Genomic DNA, 25,078 nt, shown 5'->3' with positions numbered 1-25,078 from the left:
AGTTTGAAGATGTCCCATGTGAGCCCCCAACCTTGCAGCAAGGCATCTGTGATAAGTGTCTGTGTGTGAGGAGGTTGATGGAATGGAATTCAGACTTGCATATTCCATCTTTTCATCCACCAAGGTATGGACTCTCGAGCCGTGTGAGACAAAGATATTTTGTCGTCTCAGCGATGTGCCTGTTGGTCCCACTTGTCCTCCAGATCCTGCTGAAAAGGACGCATCCGTAGTCTGGCATTGGGGACCAGGAAGATGCAGAACGCCATCGACCCTAGCAGGGAGGCAATCCGATGCACCAAGTTTCTTGTTCAGAACTAGATGGCATTTCTGAATGATGGAACACTGTCTCTCCTCCGAAGGAAACACTTTTCCTACCTCAGTCTAGCAGAGCTCCTAAGAAATGTATTTTCTGTGTTGGTTGTGAAGTTGACTTGTTGAAATTCACATGCAGACCCAGCCGGTGACATAGGTCTATGCACCTCCGGAAATGATTTGACACTGCCCGGAGAAGGACCCTTCAACAGCCAGTCGTCCAAGTAAAGGTACACTAAGACACCCCTGCGACGTAGAGCGGCTGCCATCACCGCTATGCACTTCGTAAACGCTCGGGGAGCTGACTTCAACCCGAAGGGTAGGACTTTGAATGGATAGTGAGCAGATCCTACTCGGAAGCACAGGAATTGCCTGTGACGTTGATTGATCAGGACATGGAAGTACGCATCTTGCAGGTCCAACGAACACATCCAATCCCCCTGCCTGAGATGTGGATATATTTGATGAATCGCCAACATGCAAAACTTTTCTTTCTTGAAGTATAGATTGAGAGTTCGTAAGTCCAGAATGGGTCTGTACTCTCCTTTTTGGCCCTTTTTCTTGACCATAAAGTATCTTGAGTAAACTCCTTTCCCTCTTTGAGACACTGGCACCCTCTCGATGGCTGGTTTTTTGAGAAGGGTCTCCACTTCTTTTTGCAGGAGTTTTAGCTGGGGTCCCGATGTTGGCTTTGGAGGTACTGAAGGAGGGTGGAGTTGAAAACGAAGAGAGTATCCATTCTGAAGCGTAGCTAACACCCATCGATCTTTTGTGATAGCTCGCCAGTCTTCGATACGATTTGTGATACTCTCCTTCCCCCACCCCCCCACCCCCCCCGGAGTGGGCAACGGCGCTGGGGGAAGGAAGGACTCATTGTTTGGACTGCGTCTTGTTGGAGGTATTGCCCAGACGGTGATTTCCTCCACCTCTTGAGGAGCGCCTGCCTCTGTATTGCGACTTTTGCTGTCCCTGTTGGTCTTCATTCTTCTGCCACTGAGGGGTTTGAACCCTCTATTGCGAAGATCGCCGATTGTACTGGCAGAATCTTACGGAACTCTTTTCCAGGCCAACCGCTTTTAGTGTGTCTAGTTCCGTTTTCATCCTTTGCATTTCCTGGTCTGAGATCCGAACAAGGAAGACCCCGAAAACAGCAGGTTGAGGATACGTGACTGCGCTTCTGGTTTTAGTGCTGTAAGTGTTACCCAAAATTATCTCCGTGCGCATACCCCATGAGCATATCCGTGTGCCGATAGGGTAGCTCCATCAGCCGCAGTACTGATGACTTGATTGGAAATCTGGATGCCCTCCGTTAGAATTTCCTCAAAGTCCCTACGATCCTCCTGAGGAAGCTTGTCAGTGAAGCGTTGTAGGGAATCCCACAGGGATCTATCGTAGCAGCCCAGGAGTGCCGCTGCGTTGTATACTTTTAGCAAGGAAGCAGATGTGCCACACACTCCTTCCCCAGGAATCTTAAGTCTTACTCTCCTTGTTTGGAGGTACGGTGGATGAAGATGCAACGGCATGGGTCTTTCTAGCTGCCGCAATTATTACTGAATCTGGGGGAGGATCGCCTGAGGAATAGTGGATCATCCTCCGGTGAGCGATATTTTTTCAGAATCCTCGCTGGAGGGATTTAACAGTCGCTGGAGTAAGGAAGACTTCCATGACAGGTTCAAAGGTGCCTGGCACCAATGGAAGTAGAGGTTTAGCTGCAGTCTTGTGATGTAAGGTTTCAAAAATCACAGAGGACTTTGTCGAGCTGGCATAGGGATACCCAGCTTAAGAGCGCCCCTGCCCAGAATGTCTTGAAATGTGTAGATGTCGTCCATCGGAGAAATCCTCGACGGTGGACTGTCAAGGTCGGCGCATAATCTCTATGAGAAGTGTGAGTAGAGGGAGAGGAAGTAGGTGATCTATGTACTCTCCCCTGCTTCTTGAGCTGGACCTCCTGTGTGAGTGTCTAGGGGTGTGACTCCGTTCTTTGGCTCTTGAAGGGGGATCGGTCCGGATCCGCTGCCTGGATTAAACGAGCCAATGGAGACCTGTGCTGGTGACTCGAGTACTCCTGTACCGCTGTGTCCTTGTCTGCAGCCCAGTGATGCAATGGCCTGTACCATCTAGGTACCAACCTGATGGAAGGCGACTTCTGCCCCTCTCTCCTTTCAGGAGATTGTGCCGGAGGAGATGGATTCACCATTACATGAGATGACCTTGCTAATGAAAGTCTATGACTTCTTGATGCTGGGCTGCTAGAAGACGAAACCACCACTTCCGGTGATCTGGAAGTCGACTCTCGGTGTGAACCCTGAGGGCGATGAAGATAGGCTCACTGGAAGAGAGACCTCTCCGGAATGGCACTTAGATGTGGTCTAAAGCATCTTAGTGCTGACTGGGATCTCGCTGGAGACTTTTGTCTGGATGAAGACCTTCTCTTTTTAGAAGGGGGGCTTGAACGCACCTCTGAGCAATCTCTGGACTTCGAACGTCTCTTCGACGTCGATGTGGTCGCCTTTCTCAACACCCTTTCACCAGATTTGTCTTGACGTCAACCGGTGACGTACTGCCGGTGACTGAATCCTCACTCTTGTCATCGGCTTTGGCCACAACGTCGAGAGGATCGATGTTGAAGAATCATGCCTGCCTTGACGTCGAATGGGATGTCTTTTGCCTCGACGCCGGTGGACTGATCTTGGCAGGGACATGGGCCTCGGCGTCTAACACTGATGCCGACGAAATCCCCTGCTTTGACGTCGAACATCGTTGATGAGACGTCGACTGCGCTCTGTGCTTAGACGTTGAACGCCCACGGAGCACTGTGTCTTAACGTTGAACGCCAGGGCGACGACGAAGTGAATTTCTCGACATCAAATGCCCACCTGGCGTCTACGGAGATCTGCCTCTCGACATTGAACGTCGCCCAGTTGACGTCAACGGAGGTACCGGTACCTTCAAGGACGATGTCTTCGCTGTCGAGTGATGCGCTGTCATCAAGGTCTTCGGCGTTGTCTTAGTCGTCGCATGCGTCTCGACGTCGAACCAGACTGTGAACAGGTCGGTATTTCTCTCGACGTCGACCGGGTTCTCCTCTTCTGCTGTCTTTTAGGAGACCTACCTCTTTCAGAGAGGCCATAAATACCAATCTTTTCTCCGTCTTTAAGGGTTCTCCTAGAAAGGTTCTTGCAATGACGACAGCTGTATGCAGAATGTGTCTCAGGAAGACAGAGGATACACAGGGTGTGTATCAGTCCTAGCCTTCTTGCCACAGGAAGGGCAAGGGTCGAAAAGAGAAGGCATTTTTGACAAAAATAAGCCTTTTCTGAAACCCAAAAAAGGCAGACGCAGAGTGAAAGTTAAAAAATTGAAGTTTCTAAAGATATTTTTGACAAAGTCAAAAAAGGTAGGAGCTGAAAATCCAGGGTCCTGACTGAAGGAGCTGGAAAGAACTGACCTAACTGTCACCCCTGAGGCATGATGGGAAGTCAGGGGTCATGGCTGCCTTAAAGGCACGGTGCCAGTTTTTGCTGAAAATGCTTTCATTTTCTATGCTATTGTTTTACAATGCAGACTGTAGGCTAACAATGTCTGATTTATTTGCAGTTTTCATGATATGAGTGTTTTGCTCATTAAAACACAGAGTTCAAGTGCTACTTGCCCTAATGTGTTTTTATGTTTGAAAATAGTCTCTATAAGGGTTTAGCCTCCTTTTGGGAGCTGCATTGGTATGAGAAGTAGTTTCTGTCCTGTAACTCCAGTTCTGTAGTAGGGGTATCTCTGTTATAGTCATAATCTAGTGAATAGTCCCGCCCATGTGCGTGGACCCCGGAGCAATCAAAAATAATCTTACAGTGTCGAAAAATGCAGAAATGCACAGACACTTAAGAGAGAATTTAAAGAGATAATGCAGCCTAAAAAAGGCTACACTGTCCAGTACTTCAACTAGAAATTCCACCATAAAATCCACAAAAACAGCAAAGCCTGTACAGATTTCCCTTGCTTCAACAGCAAAATCCCTCAGGAATGATAGAGAGAAGGACCTGGACAGACAAGCCCCATAGGCTGCCATTATGTGGCTCAGAACAGGATACTGTGCCTTTAAGAGACCTTTCCAGAACTTCACAGTATCCCAGAATGCCCTGCAGGTCCCAGTTACTTTGTTCTTTTTGAAGGCGTAACACGCCAGACCTGTAGCATTCCGTACATGAATATCTCTCTCTCCACCGGGGAGGAGGGCGGGCGCTTATGACTATAACAGAGATACCCCTACTACAGAACTGGAGTTACAGGACAGAAACTACTCCTTCTGTAGTAGGGGATCTCTGTGTATAGTCATAATCTAGTGAATAGAATGGCAAGCCCATCCCCACACCAAGCGGCGGTGGAGAACAAAGAAATTACGCCACTATTGTGCGAACAGATTCCGCAGCGAAGCCTGCCCAACCTGAGCGTCTGCCCTGGCATCAGCGTCCAGGCAGTAATGCTTAGCAAAGGTATGGACCGACTTCCAAGTGGCCGCCTTGCAGATCTCTACAATGGGAACATTACGGAGCAACGCTGTCGTGGCAGCTTTGCCCCTGGTGGAATGAGCCTTAGGTTTGCCCCCAAAGGTCTTATTAGCTTTGTAGTAACACAATTGTATGCAGGACACAATCCACCTCGAGATGGACTGCTTAGAGGTAGCAAGACCCGTCCTGACTGATCCATAATTGATGAACAATTGGTCTGACCTACGAATATCCTTGGTTTTATCCAGATAAAATTTCAGCACCGTCCTAACATCCAGGGAATGCAAAGACCTTTCCATTGGGAGAGGAAGGATTCTGAAAGAACGTAGGTAAAGTTATAGTCTGGTTGATCTGAAAATCAGAAACAACCTTGGGAAGAAACTTAGGGTGAGTACGCATAACAACCTTAGCAGCATGAAATACAGTATAAGATTCTTGGCAACACAACGCCTGAATTTCACTCACCCTGCTGGCCGATGTAATGGCCACGAGGAACGCCGCCTTCCAGGACAGGTGCTGCAACAAAGCCTTATGAATAGGTTCAAAAGGCTCCTTCATCAACCTGGACAGCACCACATTCAAGTCCCATGAAGGCGAAGGAAGCCTGACAGGAGGGAACACTTTCTTCAAGCCTTCCAAAAAGTCCTTGATCACAGGGATCTGGAAGAAGGAAGTCTGTGAAGGGCATTTCCTGTAGGCAGTCAAAGCAGCCAGATGAACCTTAATGGAATGGACATGAAGGCCAGACTGCGCCAGATGAAGTAGATATGGAAGGATGACATCCTCCTTGCATGCCGTAGGGTCATAGTTCTTGGACTTGCACCAGATGCAAAACCTCTTCCACTTGTAAGCATAAGAAGTCCTAGTGGAAGGTCGCTTAGCCTCCTTCAGTATGTCCATACAATCCTCTGGGAGATTCAGATGGCCATATTGCACTATTTCAGGAGCCATGCCGCCAAACTCAAAGACGAGAGGTTGGGGTGCACCATCCGCCCCCCGAACTTCGTGAGAAGGTCCGGCCTGCACGGCAGCTTCATGTGATGGAGAGACCGGTGAAGCAGGTCCGTGAACCACCACGGTCTGGGCCATTCCGGGGCAATCAGTATCATCCGCGCCCTGGACTGGGACAGCTTGATGAGAACCATCGGAATCAGGGGAATGGGTGGAAAAGCGTAGAGAAAGCTGTTCGACCAGTCGATCCATAACGCGTTCCCCCAGCGTCCCCGGCTGGTAGTACCTGGAGGCGAAGTCTCGGCATTTGCTGTTTTCGGCGGTGGCGAACAGATCTAAGTCTGGAGTTCCCCACCTTGCGAAGACTTCTCCTAGTACTTCGTCGTTTATGACCCATTCGTGGTTTTCCTGGATCAGCCTGCTCAGTTCGTCTGCCTGAACATTCTGCACACCTGGCAGGTGGGTGGCCGTTATCGACAGTCCTCGGGCCAGAAGCCAGTGCCTGCGCCTCCTGTGACAGAGTGCGGGATCTCAAGCCCCCCTGCTTGTTGAGGTAATACATAGTTGTCGTGTTGTCCGTCTGTACAAGCAGAGAGTTGGTCTGAAAGGACGGATGAAAGGCCTTCAGTGCCAAGTGAACAGCTCTGAGTTCCAGGAAATTGATGTGGTACATGGACTCCGTCGGGGACCACGTCCCTTGAATCTGTAGGTCTTCGGAGTGCGCTCCCCAGCCCTGGAGAGAAGCATCCGTCACAATAGTCTGAGTGGGAATGTCCTTGTGGAAGGGAACCCCTTGGAGGAGATTCTCCGCTGAACATCACAACTTCAGAGACTGAAGAGCATGTAGAGACAGTCGTATCTCGTCGTCCCAAGATCCTCTCCTCTGGTCCCACTGATCCTCCAAGCACTCCTGCAGCGGTCTCATGTGCAGCCGCGCATGTGGCGTCAGGAAGATACAAGAGGCCATCGAGCCCAGTAGAGAAGACACCGTCCTCACAGTAGTAGATGGAGTCGTCAAAAGAGCCTGAGCCTTCCGAAGGAGACACGCTTGCTGACAGCGTATTGATGGAGGCTCCCAAGTACTGAATGCACTGTACCGGAGTCGGGACCGACTTGGACATGTTGATGTGCAATCCCAGCTTGTTCAGCAGAACGCACGTCATCTGGAAGTGTGCTTGAGCTTCCGAGAAGGAGGAGGCCTTGATCAACCGATCGTCCAGATACGGGTAGACAAACACCTTGTTCTTCCTCAGGTGTGCCGCTACCACTGCCATGCACTTCGAGAACGTTCTGGGCGCAGACTTCAGCCCGAACGGAAGTACCATGTACTGATAGTGATTGGTGCCGACTTGAAATCACAGGAACTTCCTGTGTTTGCATGCAATGGGCACATGGAAGTATGCATCCTGTAGGTCTATGGCACATAGCCAGTCTCCCCGTTGCAACTGAAGATAGATCTGATGCAACGACAGCATGCGAAACTTTTCTCTGCGAATCCACTTGTTTGCCTGTCGCAAGTCCAGAATGGGCCTGAACTCGTTCTTGTCCTTCTTGCGGACCAGAAAGAACCGGGAGTACAGAACTCTGCCTCTTTGAGACAGAGGTACGTCTTCTATCGCCCTTTTCCTTAACAGGATATCGGCCTCCGCCTGGAGCTCGCGCAGCTGATACTGCGAGTTGACCGGGAGAAATCGATGGAGGAGGGCTGGTGAACCGAAGACTGTATCCATTGCAAACAATATTCAGCACCCACTTGTCCTGAGTAATTTTTCTCCACTGCCAGAAAAAATTGAACGCTTCCCCCCACTGGAGCGGGTAACGGACGAAGGGGAAGTAACCGCTCAGGGTCGAGACCCGGCCGGGCCCTTGTTCGCGGTAGAGGACTGCTGTCCACCTCTACCCCTCTGGCGTTTCTGGAAGGGTCTCCGGAACTGCTGCTGCTGTTGTCCCGAAGACTGTCCTCTTCCTTTCCCCTGCGAGCCGAACCGCCGTTGGAACTGGCAGTAGGGCTTCTTGTCCTTGGGCTTCTCCAAGCCCACAGCCGTCAGTGTTTCCGCCTCGGCCTTCATCCGGGCCATTTCGTCGTCTGCGTGTTTCCCGAATAGCGTCACCTGAAAACGGCAGATTAGCCACTCGCTGTTGCGCCTCAGGCTTGAGTGACGTAAGCCTGAGCCACGCATGGCGGCGTTGGTTGATACCGTGGCAGTAGCCATGTGCGGCCAACAGGGAGATATCCGCTGCGGCACTTATGGCCTGGTTCGAGACCAGCATCCCTTCCTTGACTATTTCCATGAAGTCCTCCTTCCTATCACGCGGGACAAGGTCCGCGAACTGTTCCATGGAATCCCACAGCGCACGGTCGTATCGTCCTAGCAACGCCGAGTCGCTGGAAGCCTTCATAGTAGTGGAAGAAGTCCCACACGCCTTCCTTCCAGCCGAATCAATCCAGCGGCTCTCCTTATCCGGAGGCACGGTGGATGACGGGGAGGTAGAATGTAATTTCCTGGCCGCCGTCACTATCACTGAATCTGGCACTGGGTCCATCCGTAGGAACGCCGGGTCCGAGTCAGGCGCCCTGTACTTCTTCAGAAGTCTGGATGGAGCTGCCTTCACCACCGCTGGCGTAAGAAAAAGCTCTTCCGCAGGTTCGACCAGTCCTGGCACCAACGGCAGTAGAGGGCGACACAGGTGCTTCTTGTGCAAAGTCTCAAATATCACAGACGTCGTAGGTGTAGGAGCCGTCACCGTGATACCCAACTTCGCAGCCCCCCCTCAGGAGAACCTCCTGGAATGTACCGATGTCGTTGATCGGAGACACCCTAGTCTCCGGGAAATCCGACAAAGTAGGCGAATAGGAACGGGTCCTAGAGGTAGTACGGGACTTGGACCTATGCCTCCTATGGCGATGTCTAGATCTCGTGGAGGACCTGTGTTTACTCCTCGATCTGTCTCTCCGTCTGGAGCGCGACCTCGATCTTCTAGGTCTGGGACGTTCCGCCGGACGTCTTGGGCTTGGGAGGTTCCTTAGACTTAGGAGTCTTCTTAGGAGGAGTCGGAAGCCTGGGCAACGAGACCGACCTCGGTGGAACCGGAGGCGGCTTGTCTGGCACAGGGGTCCTAGGTCCTGTTGGAAGTGGCGGCAGAGGAGGCAACGGAGGAGGGGTTGGAGCCCTCGGAGGAAGACCTCTTGGCAACGGAGGAGGAGGCGGAACAGTCTTCTTCGGAGTATACACCTCCGAGTACACCTATCCTGGTGACCCGCCATCCTCTCCGGACTGAGGGGAGCCCCCCACAGTCCTAGGCCTGCCTGCACGACTCAGACGTCGAAGAATGGTGTTTAGGCGTCGAACGTAGATCCCTCGACGTCGAGCGCCCCTTCGGCGTCGACCGTCTTCCATGCTTCGGCGTCGAACGGCTTCTATGCCTCGACGTCGATCCCGACGACGAACCTTTATGTCTCGACGGCGATCTTTTGCGCCTCGACGGCGACCTCGACCGCCTCGACGGTGACCTCTTGGACCGCCTAGACGGCGGCCTCGACGGCGACTCCTTCGCCGGAGATCTCTTCTGCCTCGACGGCGATCTCTTCCGCTTCGACGGCGGCCTCGACGCCGAGGATCCCCTCGACGACGATGTCCTGTTCGTCGACGGCGATCAGCGGTGTCGCCGCGACGCCGGGCCCGTCAACAGTCACTGGGTTCGACGGCGGCCTGTGCAAGTTCCTCGACGGGCAACGTTTTCTCGACCCAGAGCCCTGGGGAGACTGGGAACCGGCCGTGGACCTCCCTCTCGACGTAGTGGTCAGTGCTACCAACCCAGACGGAGACTGGGGACGTTTGCTGGACTTCCTGCCCCTGGGGAGCCCCCCAGAGGCCTCAGCAAGGGCAGATGAAGCCCCTCCAGACCCACCTTGCGCCTTCAGCCTGCTTTCCTCGAGGCCCTGAAGTCTGATCTTCATTCTGTCTTTCAGGGTCCTGCCAGAGAAGCCTTTGCAGATCTCACACTCCTCTGGAACATGGGAAGAGGGCAGGCAGAGGATACACACCTCATGAGGGTCTGACTTAGCCATCTTCCTGGAGCACTCCGGGCATTTGTCAAATAATGAAGGCATATTTGACATTAGAAGAGTGCAAAACACCAAGGAGAAAAACCCAAAAGTACTTAGAAAGCACTTAATCGATTTTACAGTTAAAAAAAACACCAATAAACCCTTGAAAAGGGAGAGCTCAATGCTCCAGGGTCCTGCTTGCAGGAGCCGGAAAAAAGAACTGAAAGTAACTGGGACCTGCAGGGCATTCTGGGATACTGTGAAGTTCTGGAAAGTTCTCTGAAAGGCACAGTATCCTGTTCTGAGCCACATAATGGCAGCCTATGGGGCTTGTCTGTCCAGGTCCTTCTCTATCATTCCTGAGGGATTTTGCTGTTGAAGCAAGGGAAATCTGTACAGGCTTTGCTGTTTTTGTGGCTTTTATGGTGGAATTTCTAGTTGAAGTACTGGACAGTGTAGCCTTTTTTAAGCTGCATTATCTGTCTTTAAATTCTCTCTTAAGTGTCTGTGCATTTCTGCATTTTTCGACACTAAGATTATTTTTGATTGCTCCGGGGTCCACGCACATGGGCGGGACTATTCACTAGATTATGACTATACACAGAGATCCCTACTACAGAAAAAATTATATATGTACATACATATATGTGGAGCTAGGTATATATGTGATTTCCATATATAATTTTTAGACTTCCGGGGTCCGGAATATTCAGTGCTTTGTCATTTGCTGTTGTCCTAGTTGGTTCTTCAGTCTTGATTCATTACTGCCACCCCCGGTTGTCTGTTTTTTCCCCTTCCACTCTCCCGTTGTCTATTGCTTCTTCCCTCCCATCCTGTGTCTGCGGTGTCCCCACACACTCAATAAGGAGGGGAAAGAAATTATATGAAGCAGCCAGAGCTGGCCTAGTCATTGCACTTTAACCTACCAATTTCCCATGTGGTTTCTGCTCTCCTTCCTGTTGTCCGTACAGCTCTTCCCTCTCACTTTCCCACCTTATGTCCATGATGCTCAAAACCACTTGTAATTTAAAAAAAGCGTACTATGACATCGCCATCTCTGGCCACGTTAGAGATTTTCACCTTCACTTTTAGCCATGCTGCTGTACACCAGGGCTAGAATACATTGGCAAGACCCTTTGGCGTTACCAATGTTTGTTAAGTTAGTTAGCGGTCAAATTCTAAAATTTGACGGTCCTGTGAACATCTTCCAACTGTGACAAACAGGCTGTTCTTTTTCTTTACAAAGTAATCGCGGGTCAAATTATTTTATTTCTAGGTAGAGAAAGTGTTAGACCAGTGTTTATACCACCTGAGGCATTGCTAATACAAGCCCAATTTGTCCTATAAAACCAACTTTACTGAAGCCAATATTTTTTGCAATGTTGAATGTAACATATCCGCCAACAATTGGATGATCCAAACTGCTCTTCATGTGAATAGCCCCAAAACATCATACTAGTTACTCATCATAATGGGTACCCTAGCTAGGGCTGCAGAAGTGTTCTTAATGAACTGACCAACATTAAGGAAAGTGGCTACCATAATCCTCCAACTACCACTTCTGCAACCTTCTTAGTTATTTCTTGGACACTTGCCAAAAAGTGGTTACAGCAAGTTTACATCCCTGCAAGACTCAATGTGTCCAAAACGATACTGGGAGTTTTTTCTGACTTCTGGACACTGTCAGAAAACTTTTAAAGCATCAAGACCATGACGGATATACATTTTCAGTTCTAGGAATAAAATATATTCACTTGCTTGTGAGTATGAGTTTTCTTGCTACAAAGCTTGGCAGTATTTTGCTAATTAAAAAATATATAGTATACATCTTGCCTTTTATTATTTGCTTGTTAAAACTTCAGAAATTTGCTCCCTCCCTCTCCCATTACCACAAGTGTGACACTTTTGTGAAGAAATGAATTCATAACTTTGCAGCCTTCTGTCAGCCCCCAAAATGGTTCCTCGCTCACAGGTTTAAGAATAGAGTTCTACATGCATCTGGGTGGATTGCACTTAGAGGCAATGTACTCAAGAACTGTTGGTCATTTTCTAACAAAGGTAGACCGTCAAGGTACCCCATCAGGGCCAATGATCCATAGACATTCAAATCAAGAAATCACACCAGGCCCTATGACCCATACATGTGCAAAGGATTTTACATAGAAATAATGGATTTAGACACTCCAATATAGTACTAGTAAATTAACAAAACCAAAATGTTCTTTTCACCGATTTTATTTCAGGAAATTAATGTACAAAAATGTTCCAATATTTTTTTAATCCTCATCTTCCTCCTCCTCTTCGTCCTGATTAATTTGGAAGTATCTCAGCTCATAGCTTTCCTTGGTGTTTGCAACAACACGCAACCAATCCCGCAGATTATTTTTCTTCAGATACTTCTTAGTTAGGTACTTCAGATACCTGTGAACAAACAATAGGAATAGTGAGAAAATAAAAACAACATCTATAAAGCTATTGTGTAACAGCAAACTTAGTAGGTTCAGGAGATCAACCAGACATTTTTAAAAACATTTACCCGTTTAATACATTAGGAGGGAGCACGGTCAAGGTATGTAACCTTTATGCAGCTGGTCACCGGATTCCACCAGTCAAATGAAAGATATCCATGATATTAAATACTAGGACCATGTGTTACTTTAACTCAGAACATGGTCACAGTATTTATGCCAAAGCGTTTAAACTCCAAAATAGGAATATGACCGATTATGTCTGTTAATGACCTATGACCAGTAGAGCTTCCCCCCCCCCCCAATCAAAAGCACCCTAAAGAGAGGTGGAAGCAGTACTATTTTGGGGACAAGGAACCGTTAGAGCTTATCCCATATTGGTAGTCGACATGAAATGTTAAGGTAGTTCCTGAGACTAGGATACAACCCACAAGGAATGAATGATATGCTATCAGTCAGAATATCAGATCCAGTACACTATAAGCACCCATGTAGGAACCACTACGAGAGATTAAGGAACATCTATAGGGAATAACAGTTACAGCAACACAATCTAAGAGAAAACATTAAGATCCTAGGAAAAGAGCAAGCTAAATCCCACTCATGTTGAGCTGCCGAACTATGCAATATGCTAACTTCGATATCTTGAAAAAAAGGAACTCAAAAGGGGAGGACCTGTTCGCCTTTAAGTCCCTTGAAAACTAATTTTCTCACTTACCAGTAAGTAGGGAATGTTCAAATCTCAAAACAGATTGTAACTTATTTTATAGATTTTGGGGCTTTACAACATACTTGCCATTGGTGCAATGTCTCTCTGGCAGAGAAAACATACAGAACCAAGAGGAATGAAAGGTCTGAAGCAAGGAAAGGAGAGCCCAGAGACTTCCATGAACAGAGAACGACATGCATTTGGGGCCCCATCAAGAAAAACTAAAATCATACAATTAGTCCACTAACAGAAGGAGTTAACAAGTGCATGAATTCCATCAAATGTCTCCCATTCCAGCAATAGAGGCATGAGAACTCTTCATGCCTGTCCAGGCACACTGGATGGTTGTGAGGTTGAAAGGCTGCTCAAGCTAAATGACTGTAGAAGGGGGCACAAAAGTCTTCTGTGCATGGACAAGCTGTCTCTGAGTCAGCCCACTAGTAAGAAGGTTTAATTGCTATGGAAATGGCAACCAAGGCTATTGCATTTATGTTCAGCGAGACAGACCTCCATAATACATGTGCAGAGTCTGATGTTAGAGGCTACCACTATGCAGACTGTCAGGACTCAATTACCCAGAACCAACACACTGTCTCAGTCACACAGTTACTATGCATATAGGAGGGAAGGCTTTCAACAATCTAAAGTCCAGCATCACCCCTGAAATGAATCCTGTCAGAAGCACCAAGTAGGATTAAGGATTGATCACTGAGAACCCACGCATGTTTAGGATCTAGAGTAGCAATGCAAGAAAGTACTCTGTATCCTCCTTTGATGCTACCTGGTCCAGACAGCTGTCTAGCTAGTTAAATCCACTCACCTTCTGCTGTTCCAACTAAAACCAGAACCAAATGTTTAGCAGGGCAGCACTCGGTAACGCAGCATTGGTTTCCTTGTGACATGGCTGTACCTCCAGAGTTATATCCAGGCTGGTACAGAGAAGTTACGTCTAGAAGGTCCATTGAGAACACTAGTCAATTTGGACAGCAGACTGCTCTCAAAACAAAAATCAGTATCTTTACATGTGCAGGGAAGGCAGCTATTTTACAGACATTGAGCGGTTGGGTCAGGAATTGTAGTATTTCTTCTCTTTGTTGTTGGTGGGCATCGAAATACCACCATTTGGTGTCCCTCTGACGCCGACGTGCCTCCTCCGGAAGCTCCCACCTTTGGTCGCTATCTTCGGATTTTTTTATTGTTTGTACTCCTTATATCTTTTATCTTCTGGTCTCATCTTTCTGGCTGAGGAGGCTGTGTTCGCTAGTGAATCCAGAAAATGCTTCAAGCTGAAAAACTACAACAGGTAAGAAACTATGTTTTGCAGCTTGAATCTTTTCTGGATTCACATGCTGTGCATAGAGTTTGTAGCGGTTTGCCAGTCTTGTGGTGGTTGTGTGGAAGAGGAGCGCTGGTTTGTGAATATATGTTGTAAGGCCTTTTGTCCTACTTGTGCTTCTATATTCATTTGAATATCCACGCAGTAATGCTTTGTGAACGTGTGCACTGTAGACCATGTCTTGAATAGGAGTAGTGCTCCGTATTTCCTTGTCGAGTGAGCATGTGGTGCTCCTTGCAATGTTTGACCTGCCTGTTTGTAGCATAACTGTTTGGCTTGTGCAATCCATCTCGCAATGGTATTTTGGGTTACTGGTCGACCGAGAAAACTGTTGGCAAACAATACAAAGAATTGCTTTGTCTTTCTGTATTCTTTGATTCTTCCTACTTGTGCTTCTATATTCATTTGAATATCCACGCAGTAATGCTTTGTGAACGTGTGCACTGTAGACCATGTCTTGAATAGGAGTAGTGCTCCGTATTTCCTTGTCGAGTGAGCATGTGGTGCTCCTTGCAATGTTTGACCTGCCGGTTTGTAGCATAACTGTTTGGCTTGTGCAATCCATCTCGCAATGGTATTTTGGGTTACTGGTCGACCGAGAAAACTGTTGGCAAACAATACAAAGAATTGCTTTGTCTTTCTGTATTCTTTGATTCTTTCCAGGTAATAAATGACGGCCTTCTGGCGTCCAGGCTGTGTAATGCCCTTTTTGCTTGTGATTTTGGCTATTGAAAGAAGCTTGGTATTTGTATTGCTTGGTTAATGTGGAACCTGGATACCACCTTTGGCATAAAGTGTAGATCTGTTCTCATGACAATTCTGTCATTATGTATTTGGAAGTAGGGCTCTTGTAGTGTTAGTGCTTACATCACTACGTAAAGTAAGTGATTTGCAATTTAAAATGTAGTCTTTAGTGTGAGCATTTTAAGCGTTTTGTGCAGTGGTTCGAGTGGTGCTTTCATCATTTGAGCGAGCACTACATTGAGGTGGCATGCAGGTGGTGGCATCCTCTTTGGAGGTGCTATTCTCTTTGGTCCTTCTAAAAATCTTTTGACCACATGAGATGTGAAAAATGTTTTTCCAGTTTCGCCCCTTGTGTACGCTACAATTGCTGACAAGTGTACCTTTAGAGATGTGTAGCTTAGTTTATTCTGTTGTAAATATGTTAAGTATTTTAGCACTGTTGATTCCCTTGTGATTTTCATTCAAAGTTTTTCCTTAAGGTACCATTGAGAGAATATTTTCCATTTGTCTGTGTAACACTTCCTTGTTGTAGGTTTCCTCGCCTCCGAGTACTGCCATTGTGATCTCTGGAAGTTTGAGGTGAGCAAATTTCCTCAGGAGCCATGCTGCCAGGCTTAGGCGCTCTGGTTCTGGGTGTAGCACCTTTATGTTTTGCATTGTTAAGAGGCCCTTTCTTTTTGGAAACTTGTGCATTGTTCCTTTAGTTATCTCCATTATCTGTGCGAACCAAGTCTGTCTGGCCCACTGAGGTGCTATGAGAATTAATGTAATGTGGCTGAGCTTGCATTTGATAATCACCCTGTGTAGTAGTGGAATTGGGGGAAAAGTTTAAACAAATATCCCTGACCAGTCTATTATAGCACATTCACTAGGGACTGTTTGCACGGTTGCCTGGATGCGAAGTGTTGGCATTTTGCATTGTTGGGAGTTGCAAATAGGTCGATTTGCAGGGTTCCCCATTTTTTAAATATCTTTTTGATCTCTGATTTAATTCCCACTCGTGGGATGCAGACATTTGTCTACTCAGCCGGTCTGCATCTACATTGTCCCTTCCTGGCAGATGTACTGCTAATAGGTCTATTTTCCTTGGGATCGCCCATCTCCATAGTTGTTGGGCTAGGGTTGAGAGTGCTAAAGACTGTCCCTCCTTGTTTATGTAAAACATGGGGGTTGTATTGTCTGTTTGTATTAACACCATTTTCTTGTACAGCTCTTTCTGAAAGGCTTTTAAGGTTAGGAACACTGTTTTAACTCCAGGAAATTGATGTTTTACTGCATACTGTTGGGTCCACAATCCCCTTACTTTAAGATGGTTCATGTGCGCATCCTACCTGGGAAGCATCTGTTGTGATGGTCACTGTTGGAGTTGGTTGTGTAAAAAGTCTCCCCTGTGCTATGTTTATTCTGTTCCACCATGCCATCTCTTGATTAACTGTGTGACAACCACTCGATCCTCCCAACTCACCGTTGTCTGACCATTGTTCTTGAAGCCATTCCTGGAACAGTCTCATGAGCAGTCGAATGTTTTAGACTAGATGAATGCATGAAGCCATCATCCCTAGCAGTTTCCCCACTGTCCTCACTGTCGGAGCTTGCCCCTTGCGGCATAGATGCCTTTCCTTCATTATTACTGATGTTCTTTTTCTGCTTGGGAATACTTTCCCTAGTATCGTGTTGATTTCTGCCCCAAAGAACACTTTTACTTGCTCTGGTGACAATTTGTCCCAGTGTATTGAGAAACCGAGTTGGACCAGTGTCTGTAAGACTTCCTGTATATGTTTGCACAGATTGTAGGAGCGTGCTCTTACTAACCAGTCATCCAGGTATGGATAAACATGAATTTCTTGCTTTCTTAGGTGTGCTGCTACCGGAGATAGGCATTTTGTGAAGACTCTTGGTGTTGATTTCAGTCCGAATGCTAGCACCCTGAATTGGTAGTGTGTTTTGTTGATCACAAATCTTAATAGACCCATGTGTCTTCAGTTCATGGGAATGTGGAAGTATGCGTCTTTTGAATCTATAGTTGCCATTTAGTCTCCTGTTTGTATCTGAGGTATTACCTCTTGCAAAGTTGTCATCTTGAATTTGAGTCTTTATGAACTTGTTTAGGAGCCTTAGGTCTAGTGTTGGTCATAAAGTTCCATCTACCTTTGGAATGAGGAAGTACGAGGAGGCTCCTTTCCTTGTCTGGTACTCTCTCTGTTGCCTCCTTGTTCAGAAGTTACTGTGCTTCTTCGAGCAATTGAGCTAGTTCTTTTGCTGAATGCACCTTATTGGTTGGTCTTTTGCTTGGAGGTTGTTTTGCAAGTTCTATGCAGTAACCATATTGTATTTTGTTTAATATCCATTTGTCGGAGGTAATTTTATTTCACTCTTGGAGGAAGTATCGTTTTCTGTAATAACAGCTACTTCTGTTTAATAAAAGTCATGCTGAGCTACAACTATGTGTTTTGTAGTGACCACATAAAACAAGATTACATTAGTGGCCACATCATGTAAAACTGTTAGCAGTTTTCACGGCAGTGCATTGGGCAGGGTTGCCAGCAGGGACAGACATGGGAACAGCAACTAGCCCTGGCTGCTGCTCAACCCCCCTCCCGTGACCGTGGGGGCAATGCTGCAAACCGGCCCCTGTAAGAAAAGCCGCCCCTCAACCACCGAACGGCCCCCCACCCCTCTGGGCCACCGGGGAAATGCCTGGTGCCCGCTATGGCCATTCCGGCCCTGGAAGCCAGTAGTAATGCAAAAGAGGTTTATAAACTTGGAATACCTCTACATGGGTAATACATACCAGCCCTAGCTGCAATGCCCCTGGCACTAATGTTATAATACAAGTAATTAAGCCTCCAATGTACTACATGATTTATCACTTAAATTTCATCTTTAAATATCCTATGGAATTTCAACACTGTTGCTCCAAACATAGGCTATTTCATCTTCAATACACCCTTTTCAATTTTGGTAAACATATGTTAATTCATCCATGCAAAGCATCTAACTTAGTAGGCTGGGATGTACATAGGACAGCTACTCACAGGTAGCTGGAGAACTACCAGATCATGAGCTACTAGTTGGAGAAGACCGAGTTAAACAGATGTACAATGAATGTCTTCATTAGCTTCTGCCCAGTCAAAACATGTACACCTGGCTCCAAACTTGCATGAATGGATTGGTGTTTTGAGGCAGAAGATAATGCCACTTATTAAGACATGCTTGGTAATTCTCAACTACCAGTAACAGGTAGGGTCTTTAGAAAAGAAAACTGGTTTAATCAGAGAATACCTGCTGACAAATCAAAGAAACATGTCCACATATGTTTACCAGTAAAGGGGGCGGACAGTAAACATCAACTTGGGCTGAAAATACCTACATAATGTGGTTTCACTGGTGTCCTTGGACAAAAAAAAGTGGTTGAACTTGATACAATATATGCCTTGATGACATGGTACATATGCAAGTGTTAACTCCGCAAATTAAGCGCTGAACATAATTTATAAAGGAACCTTCAAAGTCACTGTTTGAATCCGGGCCCAGCTACTTCACCTTTTGAACGTTCTAGCTCAATGGAAGTGTAGCTATTAAGACTAACAGTGTAGAGATAGAATCCCTCAGCGGGGAAGCACGTTTATGGAGGATTTACTATTCTCACTGTTAATATTCATCACAGTAACACAGTGAACATTGTGAGGTGTCTCTTGCTTCAATGCCCACAATACTCATTTACAATACTAAATGTGCAATGCCTAGGTCTTTAATCCCTTTTTCATAATGGTGAAATTACAGTTCCAAGAACGTCGTACAAACCAGGTGAAATTCCAAATTCTAAATTAAAAATGGTAGACATGAATAACTCACAAAGTGGTACTGTTCAAATGAATCTTTTATTTTAGTTAGCTGGCAATGTTAAAAATAATTCGCATTTAAATTTCCAAATCCAAGTCACTGGCTTTAAAGTAGTGGAATATACCATTCGTGTGTGATGTGCGTTTGTGCACAAGTTACAGCATTATGCATTTAAAACACATTTGCAGTTAAATTAGGCGAGTAAATCCTTCCCGAAAGCCTTACTGTGAATTTTCAAGCATAAAATAACCGTCATTTTCAGTGACTTGTGAATAACCAGTTTGATTCCTTATGAATGCCATTCTTGGAGCAACAAAGGGTCAACAAAAATCTTTTCATTTAAAACATACGCTATTTTATATTCAGTTTCCATGGAAATGAGGTACAGTGCACCTTCACTAGTAATGGACATGTACTTGCAGGCAGTAGGGAATAATAGACAGATTTGCTATTGCAGAGAATTATTAAATCGAATGCGTCAGTCTATCCTATTCGAGGGCGTACATAACTAGTATTATATGGGAGATCTGTCAAAGAAGGTATTTTGTGAGCACAAGCCTTCCAGCCCATTAAAAATCAGTTTTTCTATGTTTAATTTTCTACTGTTTCTTTAACAGTTTGGTCTAATGCTCCGAGCTGTATGATGTCTTTCCAAAGACTTGCTCTTTGTATGCGATCAATAATGCAGCCAGCCACCATCGGTTCTATTTTTGAACAGGTCCACCAGATACTGACAACTAGACATGACCCCCTTGCCTTTGTTCGAGTTCACTAGTGGATAGATTTAGAATAGATTAACGGCCATTGATGTTAACGAATACCAAATGCGGTCACTGCTTTGCTAAAATTTAAGAAATTGACAATCATGCAAGAGTACAGGACAAAACACTGCAGGAATAAAGATGAAGAACGCCTCCGAGGGAAGCCTCTTAACCTTTCCAGGGGCAAATTATAACTAATAAAGTTCAGTGCAGGGCCTATTCAGAGTACGATATGTGGGTTAGAACCCCAGTCCTTAGGCACACAATGAACAACACTCAAATCTTTGTCCAGTCAGTGCCTTTACTTATGAAAAAGGAAAAGTACTTTTACTCCACGCACTCAATACTACACAATAATGGAAAAATATGTACATGATGGCAAGCCGAAATACCTCTGGGGACATTTAGCATCCGACAGCCCAGCAAGCCCTGATCCCTTAAACCCCAATACCACCTCATATGCCGAATACACTATCATTGGGTGCAGTAATTGAAAGTCATACCTACCAAGTTTATCAAGGTTTCACCCAAACAATAAAAATAAGTCATAAAAACCATAATACGAGAGACATCAAAACCTCTAATAATGGAACAAGTTTACAATAGCATTTATCTTTAAGTAAGATTTCACTGTAAATTACGAATTACAAGATTCAATTTACCAAGTGCATGAGGCTTCTCACCTTTTACATTTGATGCAAAGATCCTAAGTACCCTACAAAAGAAGCCATTTCACCCTAGTGCCAAGAGTGCTTGGAAACTGGGACAAGGTCTCCCCAGGCCACCTGGGACATTCAGGGTGTCATGATACTAGTCTAAGGTGACATTTGGGATAGTGGTGGCACCAGTGCTATTGCACGCCCCCCCCCCCCCCTTCCAAACACAGACTGGTACTGGGATATTGCTACCCATCAGGGCACATCACGCTCAATAATCAAGCTGTTTACTTCCCAAGTAGTCTTGCAGCACAGGAAAAAGCCTTTTTAGCTTCAATCACCTCACATTCCAGTGTTAGGCCCCAATGGACACTGTGTGGCAGTGTTCCCTAGGAGACGACGTCGGAGCCCTTGACCTCTTAGCACCCAGCACACTCTCCAGAGCCAGCAAGAGAGCCTGCCACCTTTGTATTCTCTAACCATTGCAAGAGTAACAGCTGTTCCACCCTCTTGTGCTCCTGCAGAAGAGTGCCATACGTCATGTCAAACTGAGTAGTCCTCACCAGAGCTCAGCTAAACGCCAGTGTCTTCCCAAAGGAAAGCTCATTATTCATTGGTGAGGACGCTGCACGTGGCTTCTTTCACCCCCCAGGTTGGAACAGCACGCACAGCTTGCTCCTAATTTTAGCTGTCCCACTAGTCTTCTGGACAACCTAATTGTGATTAGTTGACCTCAAAAGAGAATAGAAGGTAGAAAGGCAAACTCTGTAGTAACACCTATACCCATCGTAAAAACATTAAAAGAAACAAGACAATTAGTACACAGGGGACAGATAAATGGTTCTTACTCGTGTTAGGCCACATCACATGCAATGACGGCCACTCCTGCTGATTCCAGGTGAATGAGGAACATGAGTCAGATAAGCAGAAAGAACACATTTCAAAGGTGTAAAAAAAAAAAAGCATTTTGCCGCTCCAGCAGATAGAGGCAGTCTAAAATATCCTGACAGCCAATCAAAGTGCGCAGCTGGCATTAAAGACCAATCCCCAAATAAACACTTCCTGCAAGTTCCAGGTGCAGTAAGCAAGCTCAGCAGCAAAGTGTCCGGGGGGAATGAGGAGCACAAGGCTGAGGCAGAAGAATGTTCACTGTGCATTCTCATACATGCTTGAGCTTCTTTCTGTGTGTGAGGTTAGTGGACTTCTCCCTAATGTTCACCCATATGCAGTGTAATACTAACTCCAAATTTCACCGAGAGGAGGAAGGCTGAGCATACAAGATAGCAGAAAGTGCAGCTGGAAGCTCTACGTTTGGTAAGCATAATCCTTTGCAATCCACCAGCAGGAGTCTCCAAGTCTCAAATCTAAAGCAGATAACCTCGGGGACCCCGGATGAGTCCACAGAATGAACTGTTACTGCTTCCATAAGACATTAATGTTCCCATGCCAAAATAAAAAATATTGTATATAATTAGGACTAACAGAAAGCTAAATGCTTTCTGTAGGTGTGATCGAAGATCTCTTTCCTCAAGTAAGTAATAAACTGCAGAAAAGGGCAAGCATCGGAGAAGACGCTTCAACTAATTGGGGAGAGGGGTTGGCCTAACGGCTAAGGTGCTCGACCTCGGAAACTTGGTTCGAGCCTCGGTAACGACGCCAAAAACCCCTGTGATTCTGGGCAAATCACTTAATCTCCTCGTGCCTTAAAAAAAAAAAAAAAAAAAAAAAGTAAGTGTGTCCTCCTGTAACGTAACTGGTGCTATGTAAAGCGCTCTGATAACTGATTCGGTTCGGTTCAAGTTCGCGCTATATAAAACTCTAAAATAAAAAAATAGACCATCTTGCTTTGCAAACAGGAAAAACGTTTTATTGGAGACAATCGAAAAGTGTTTCAGAAATAATTGTGAATACGCAATCGTACTTCCGAATGAAAGAATACATCTTTATAACATTTCATAAGTTCATAAAGCACAATGGTTCATGTAACTACCATACTGTCCGTTCTGCCAATCAAGCACCCTATCTTTGATATATCAAATAGCTCACGAGGAAACTAACTAAAGGAAATGTTTCAAGGAAGTGATTTAAAATGAACTGCATGGTGAAATTGATGTTTAATTTTTAATCTTATAAGAAAATGTTGCACTAAATCATGAATAGAATACATGTTAAAGGATTTGTTCCATTAATGAGCGTCTAAAATGTTCTAAACTATACTAATTGAGTATTAGGAAAACAAACAAGTTTGCAACTATATAAGGAGCAGCCTTAGTCAATGTTCGATCAGCAAAGGACACCAGCGCATATTCAAACAAGCATTTGAAATGCAATAGATCTAGCATTTACCAGAGTTTGAGATATTTAGTCGTCGTAAATGACAATGTCTTATTTATGTGTTGGTTTACAAAAAACAATAAATAAAAAGCAGTGTCATTTACAATGCCAATAGCTTAAACTCTCGTAATCTCATCTACAGACCCCCGGGACCACGCACACAATTCAGCGAGGACATCGCCGACTTCATCAGCCCGCTCGCCCTCCCCTCAGCCGACTACATCCTCCTCGGGGACCTCAATTTCCACCTGGAGAACAACGACGACCGCAACACCACCACCGTGCTGGAAAACCTCGCAAACCTGGGACTCAAGCAACTGGTGACCACCCCCACCCACCTCGCCGGACACACACTCGACGCCGTCTTCTCATCCAGCAAAGACATCGCCTTCAGCCACGCCACAGGACTCCACTGGACGGACCACAGCTGCGTCCACTTCACCTTCAGAAGAACGACGACCCACCACCACCAGCAACAGGTTGCCCGAAGAAGCTGGAACAAGATCACAACCGACCAGCTCGCCGCTTCCCTGAGTCAGCACCCTCCCGCCAGCTCAGCGAACCCCAGCCAGGCCGCCGACAACCTCACGAAGTGGATCAGCAACTGCGCGGACGAACTCGCCCCTCTGAGGACCCCGCCCAGCAGACACGGCAGCAAGAAAGCCCCATGGTTCACCGACGAACTCAAGAACTCCAAGAAGAACTGCCGAGCACTCGAGAAAGTCTGGAGAAGGGAACCAACACCGGACAACATGACCACCCTCAAGCTTGCCACCCGGAAGCACCACCAACTGATCCGCGCCACCAAGAAAACTGCATTCAAGGACCGACTGGACAACAACGCACACAACTGCAAGGAACTCTTCAACATCGTGAAAGAGCTCTCCAACCCCAACGCCGGAAACAACGACATCACCCCATCGCAAGACCTCTGCAACTCCCTCGCCTCCTACTTCCACAACAAGATCGCGGACATACACAACAGCTTCAGCAGTCAACCATCGCACACAACAACCGCAGCAATGCCGCCCACCACCACCCTCCGCGCCTGGACTCTGATCAGCACCGACGACACCGCCCGCATGATGAACTCCATCCACTCCGGATCTCCGACCGACCCCTGCCCTCACCACGTCTTCAACAAGGCCGACGCTGTCATCGCACCCCACCTGCGGGACATCATCAACACCTCCTTCGACACCGCCACCTTCCCGGAGAGCTGGAAGCACGCCGAACTCAGCGCTCTACTAAAGAAACCAACAGCGGACCCCAGCGAACTCAAGAACTACCGCCCCATCTCGCTCCTCCCGTTTCCAGCCAAAGTCATCGAGAAGACCGTCAACAAACAGCTGGCCGCCTTCCTCGAGACGAATGGATCCCTCGACCCCTCACAGTCTGGCTTCCGAGCCAACCACAGCACCGAGACCGCCCTCATCGCTGCCACCGATGACATCCGAGCCCTGATGGACAACGGAGAAACAGCGGCCCTCATCCTCCTGGACCTCTCCGCGGCATTCAACACTGTCTGCCACCGCACCCTAGTGCAGCGTCTCAGCAACATCGGAATTCAGGAGAAGGCACTGGAATGGATCGTCTCCTTCCTCGACGGAAGAACACAGAGAGTCCGTCTACCACCGTACAAGTCAGAGGCCACCAAAGTCATCTGCGGCGTCCCTCAAGGATCCTCGCTGAGCCCCACCCTCTTCAACGTCTACATGAGCCCCCTCGCGCCCATCGCACGCCAACACAACCTGAACATCATCTCCTACGCCGATGACACCCAGCTGATCCTCTCACTGACCAACGACCCCGCCGCTTCCAGAGCCAACCTTCACGAAGGGATGAAAGATGTAGCCGAGTGGATGATGACCAGCCGCCTGAAACTGAACTCAGACAAGACGGAAGTCCTCATCCTGGGCTCCTCGCCCTCCGCCTGGGACGACTCCTGGTGGCCCCCCGCCCTGGGCACCGCACCCACACCGACAGACCACGCACGCAACCTGGGCTTCATCCTGGACTCCTCCCTCTCCATGACCAGACAAGTCAACGCCGTCTCCTCGTCATGCTTCAACATCCTGCGCATGCTACGAAAGATCTTCCGGTGGATCCCCACCGAGACCAGGAAGACTGTCACCCAGGCCCTCGTCACCAGCCGACTGGACTACGGCAACGCCCTCTACGCCGGAACCACCGCCAAGCTCCAGAAGAGACTCCAGTGGATCCAGAACGCCTCGGCCAGACTCATCCTCGACATCCCCCGACGCAGCCACATCTCCGGACATCTGAGAGACCTGCACTGGCTCCCCGTCAACAAGAGAATCACCTTCCGTCTCCTCACCCACGCACACAAAGCCCTACACGACCAAGGCCCGAGCTACCTCAACAACCGCATCAACTTCTACGCTCCCAAACGC

At 47.2% G+C, this 25,078-nt stretch overlaps 1 protein-coding gene across 1 annotated transcript in view; it reads right to left on the bottom strand.

Annotated features, from left to right (window-relative positions):
• Window positions 1-12,032: 12,032 nt before the first annotated feature.
• RPL22 (ribosomal protein L22) overlaps window positions 12,033-25,078 on the bottom strand; it is a 61,279-nt gene continuing 48,233 nt past the window's right edge. Inside the window, exon 4 of the mRNA XM_078642623.1 lies at window positions 12,033-12,234. Within this exon, the coding sequence (XP_078498749.1) occupies window positions 12,090-12,234 (145 nt within the window). The 3' untranslated portion in view covers window positions 12,033-12,089. The remainder of the gene's footprint in view (window positions 12,235-25,078) is intronic.

This window comes from Lissotriton helveticus, chromosome 5_1 (genome assembly GCF_964261635.1).
Source record: "Lissotriton helveticus chromosome 5_1, aLisHel1.1, whole genome shotgun sequence".
In the NCBI taxonomy this organism is placed as follows: domain Eukaryota; kingdom Metazoa; phylum Chordata; class Amphibia; order Caudata; family Salamandridae; genus Lissotriton; species Lissotriton helveticus.
The sequence above is the reverse complement of the archived record's forward strand: the minus strand, read 5'-3'. Positions and strand labels throughout refer to the sequence as shown.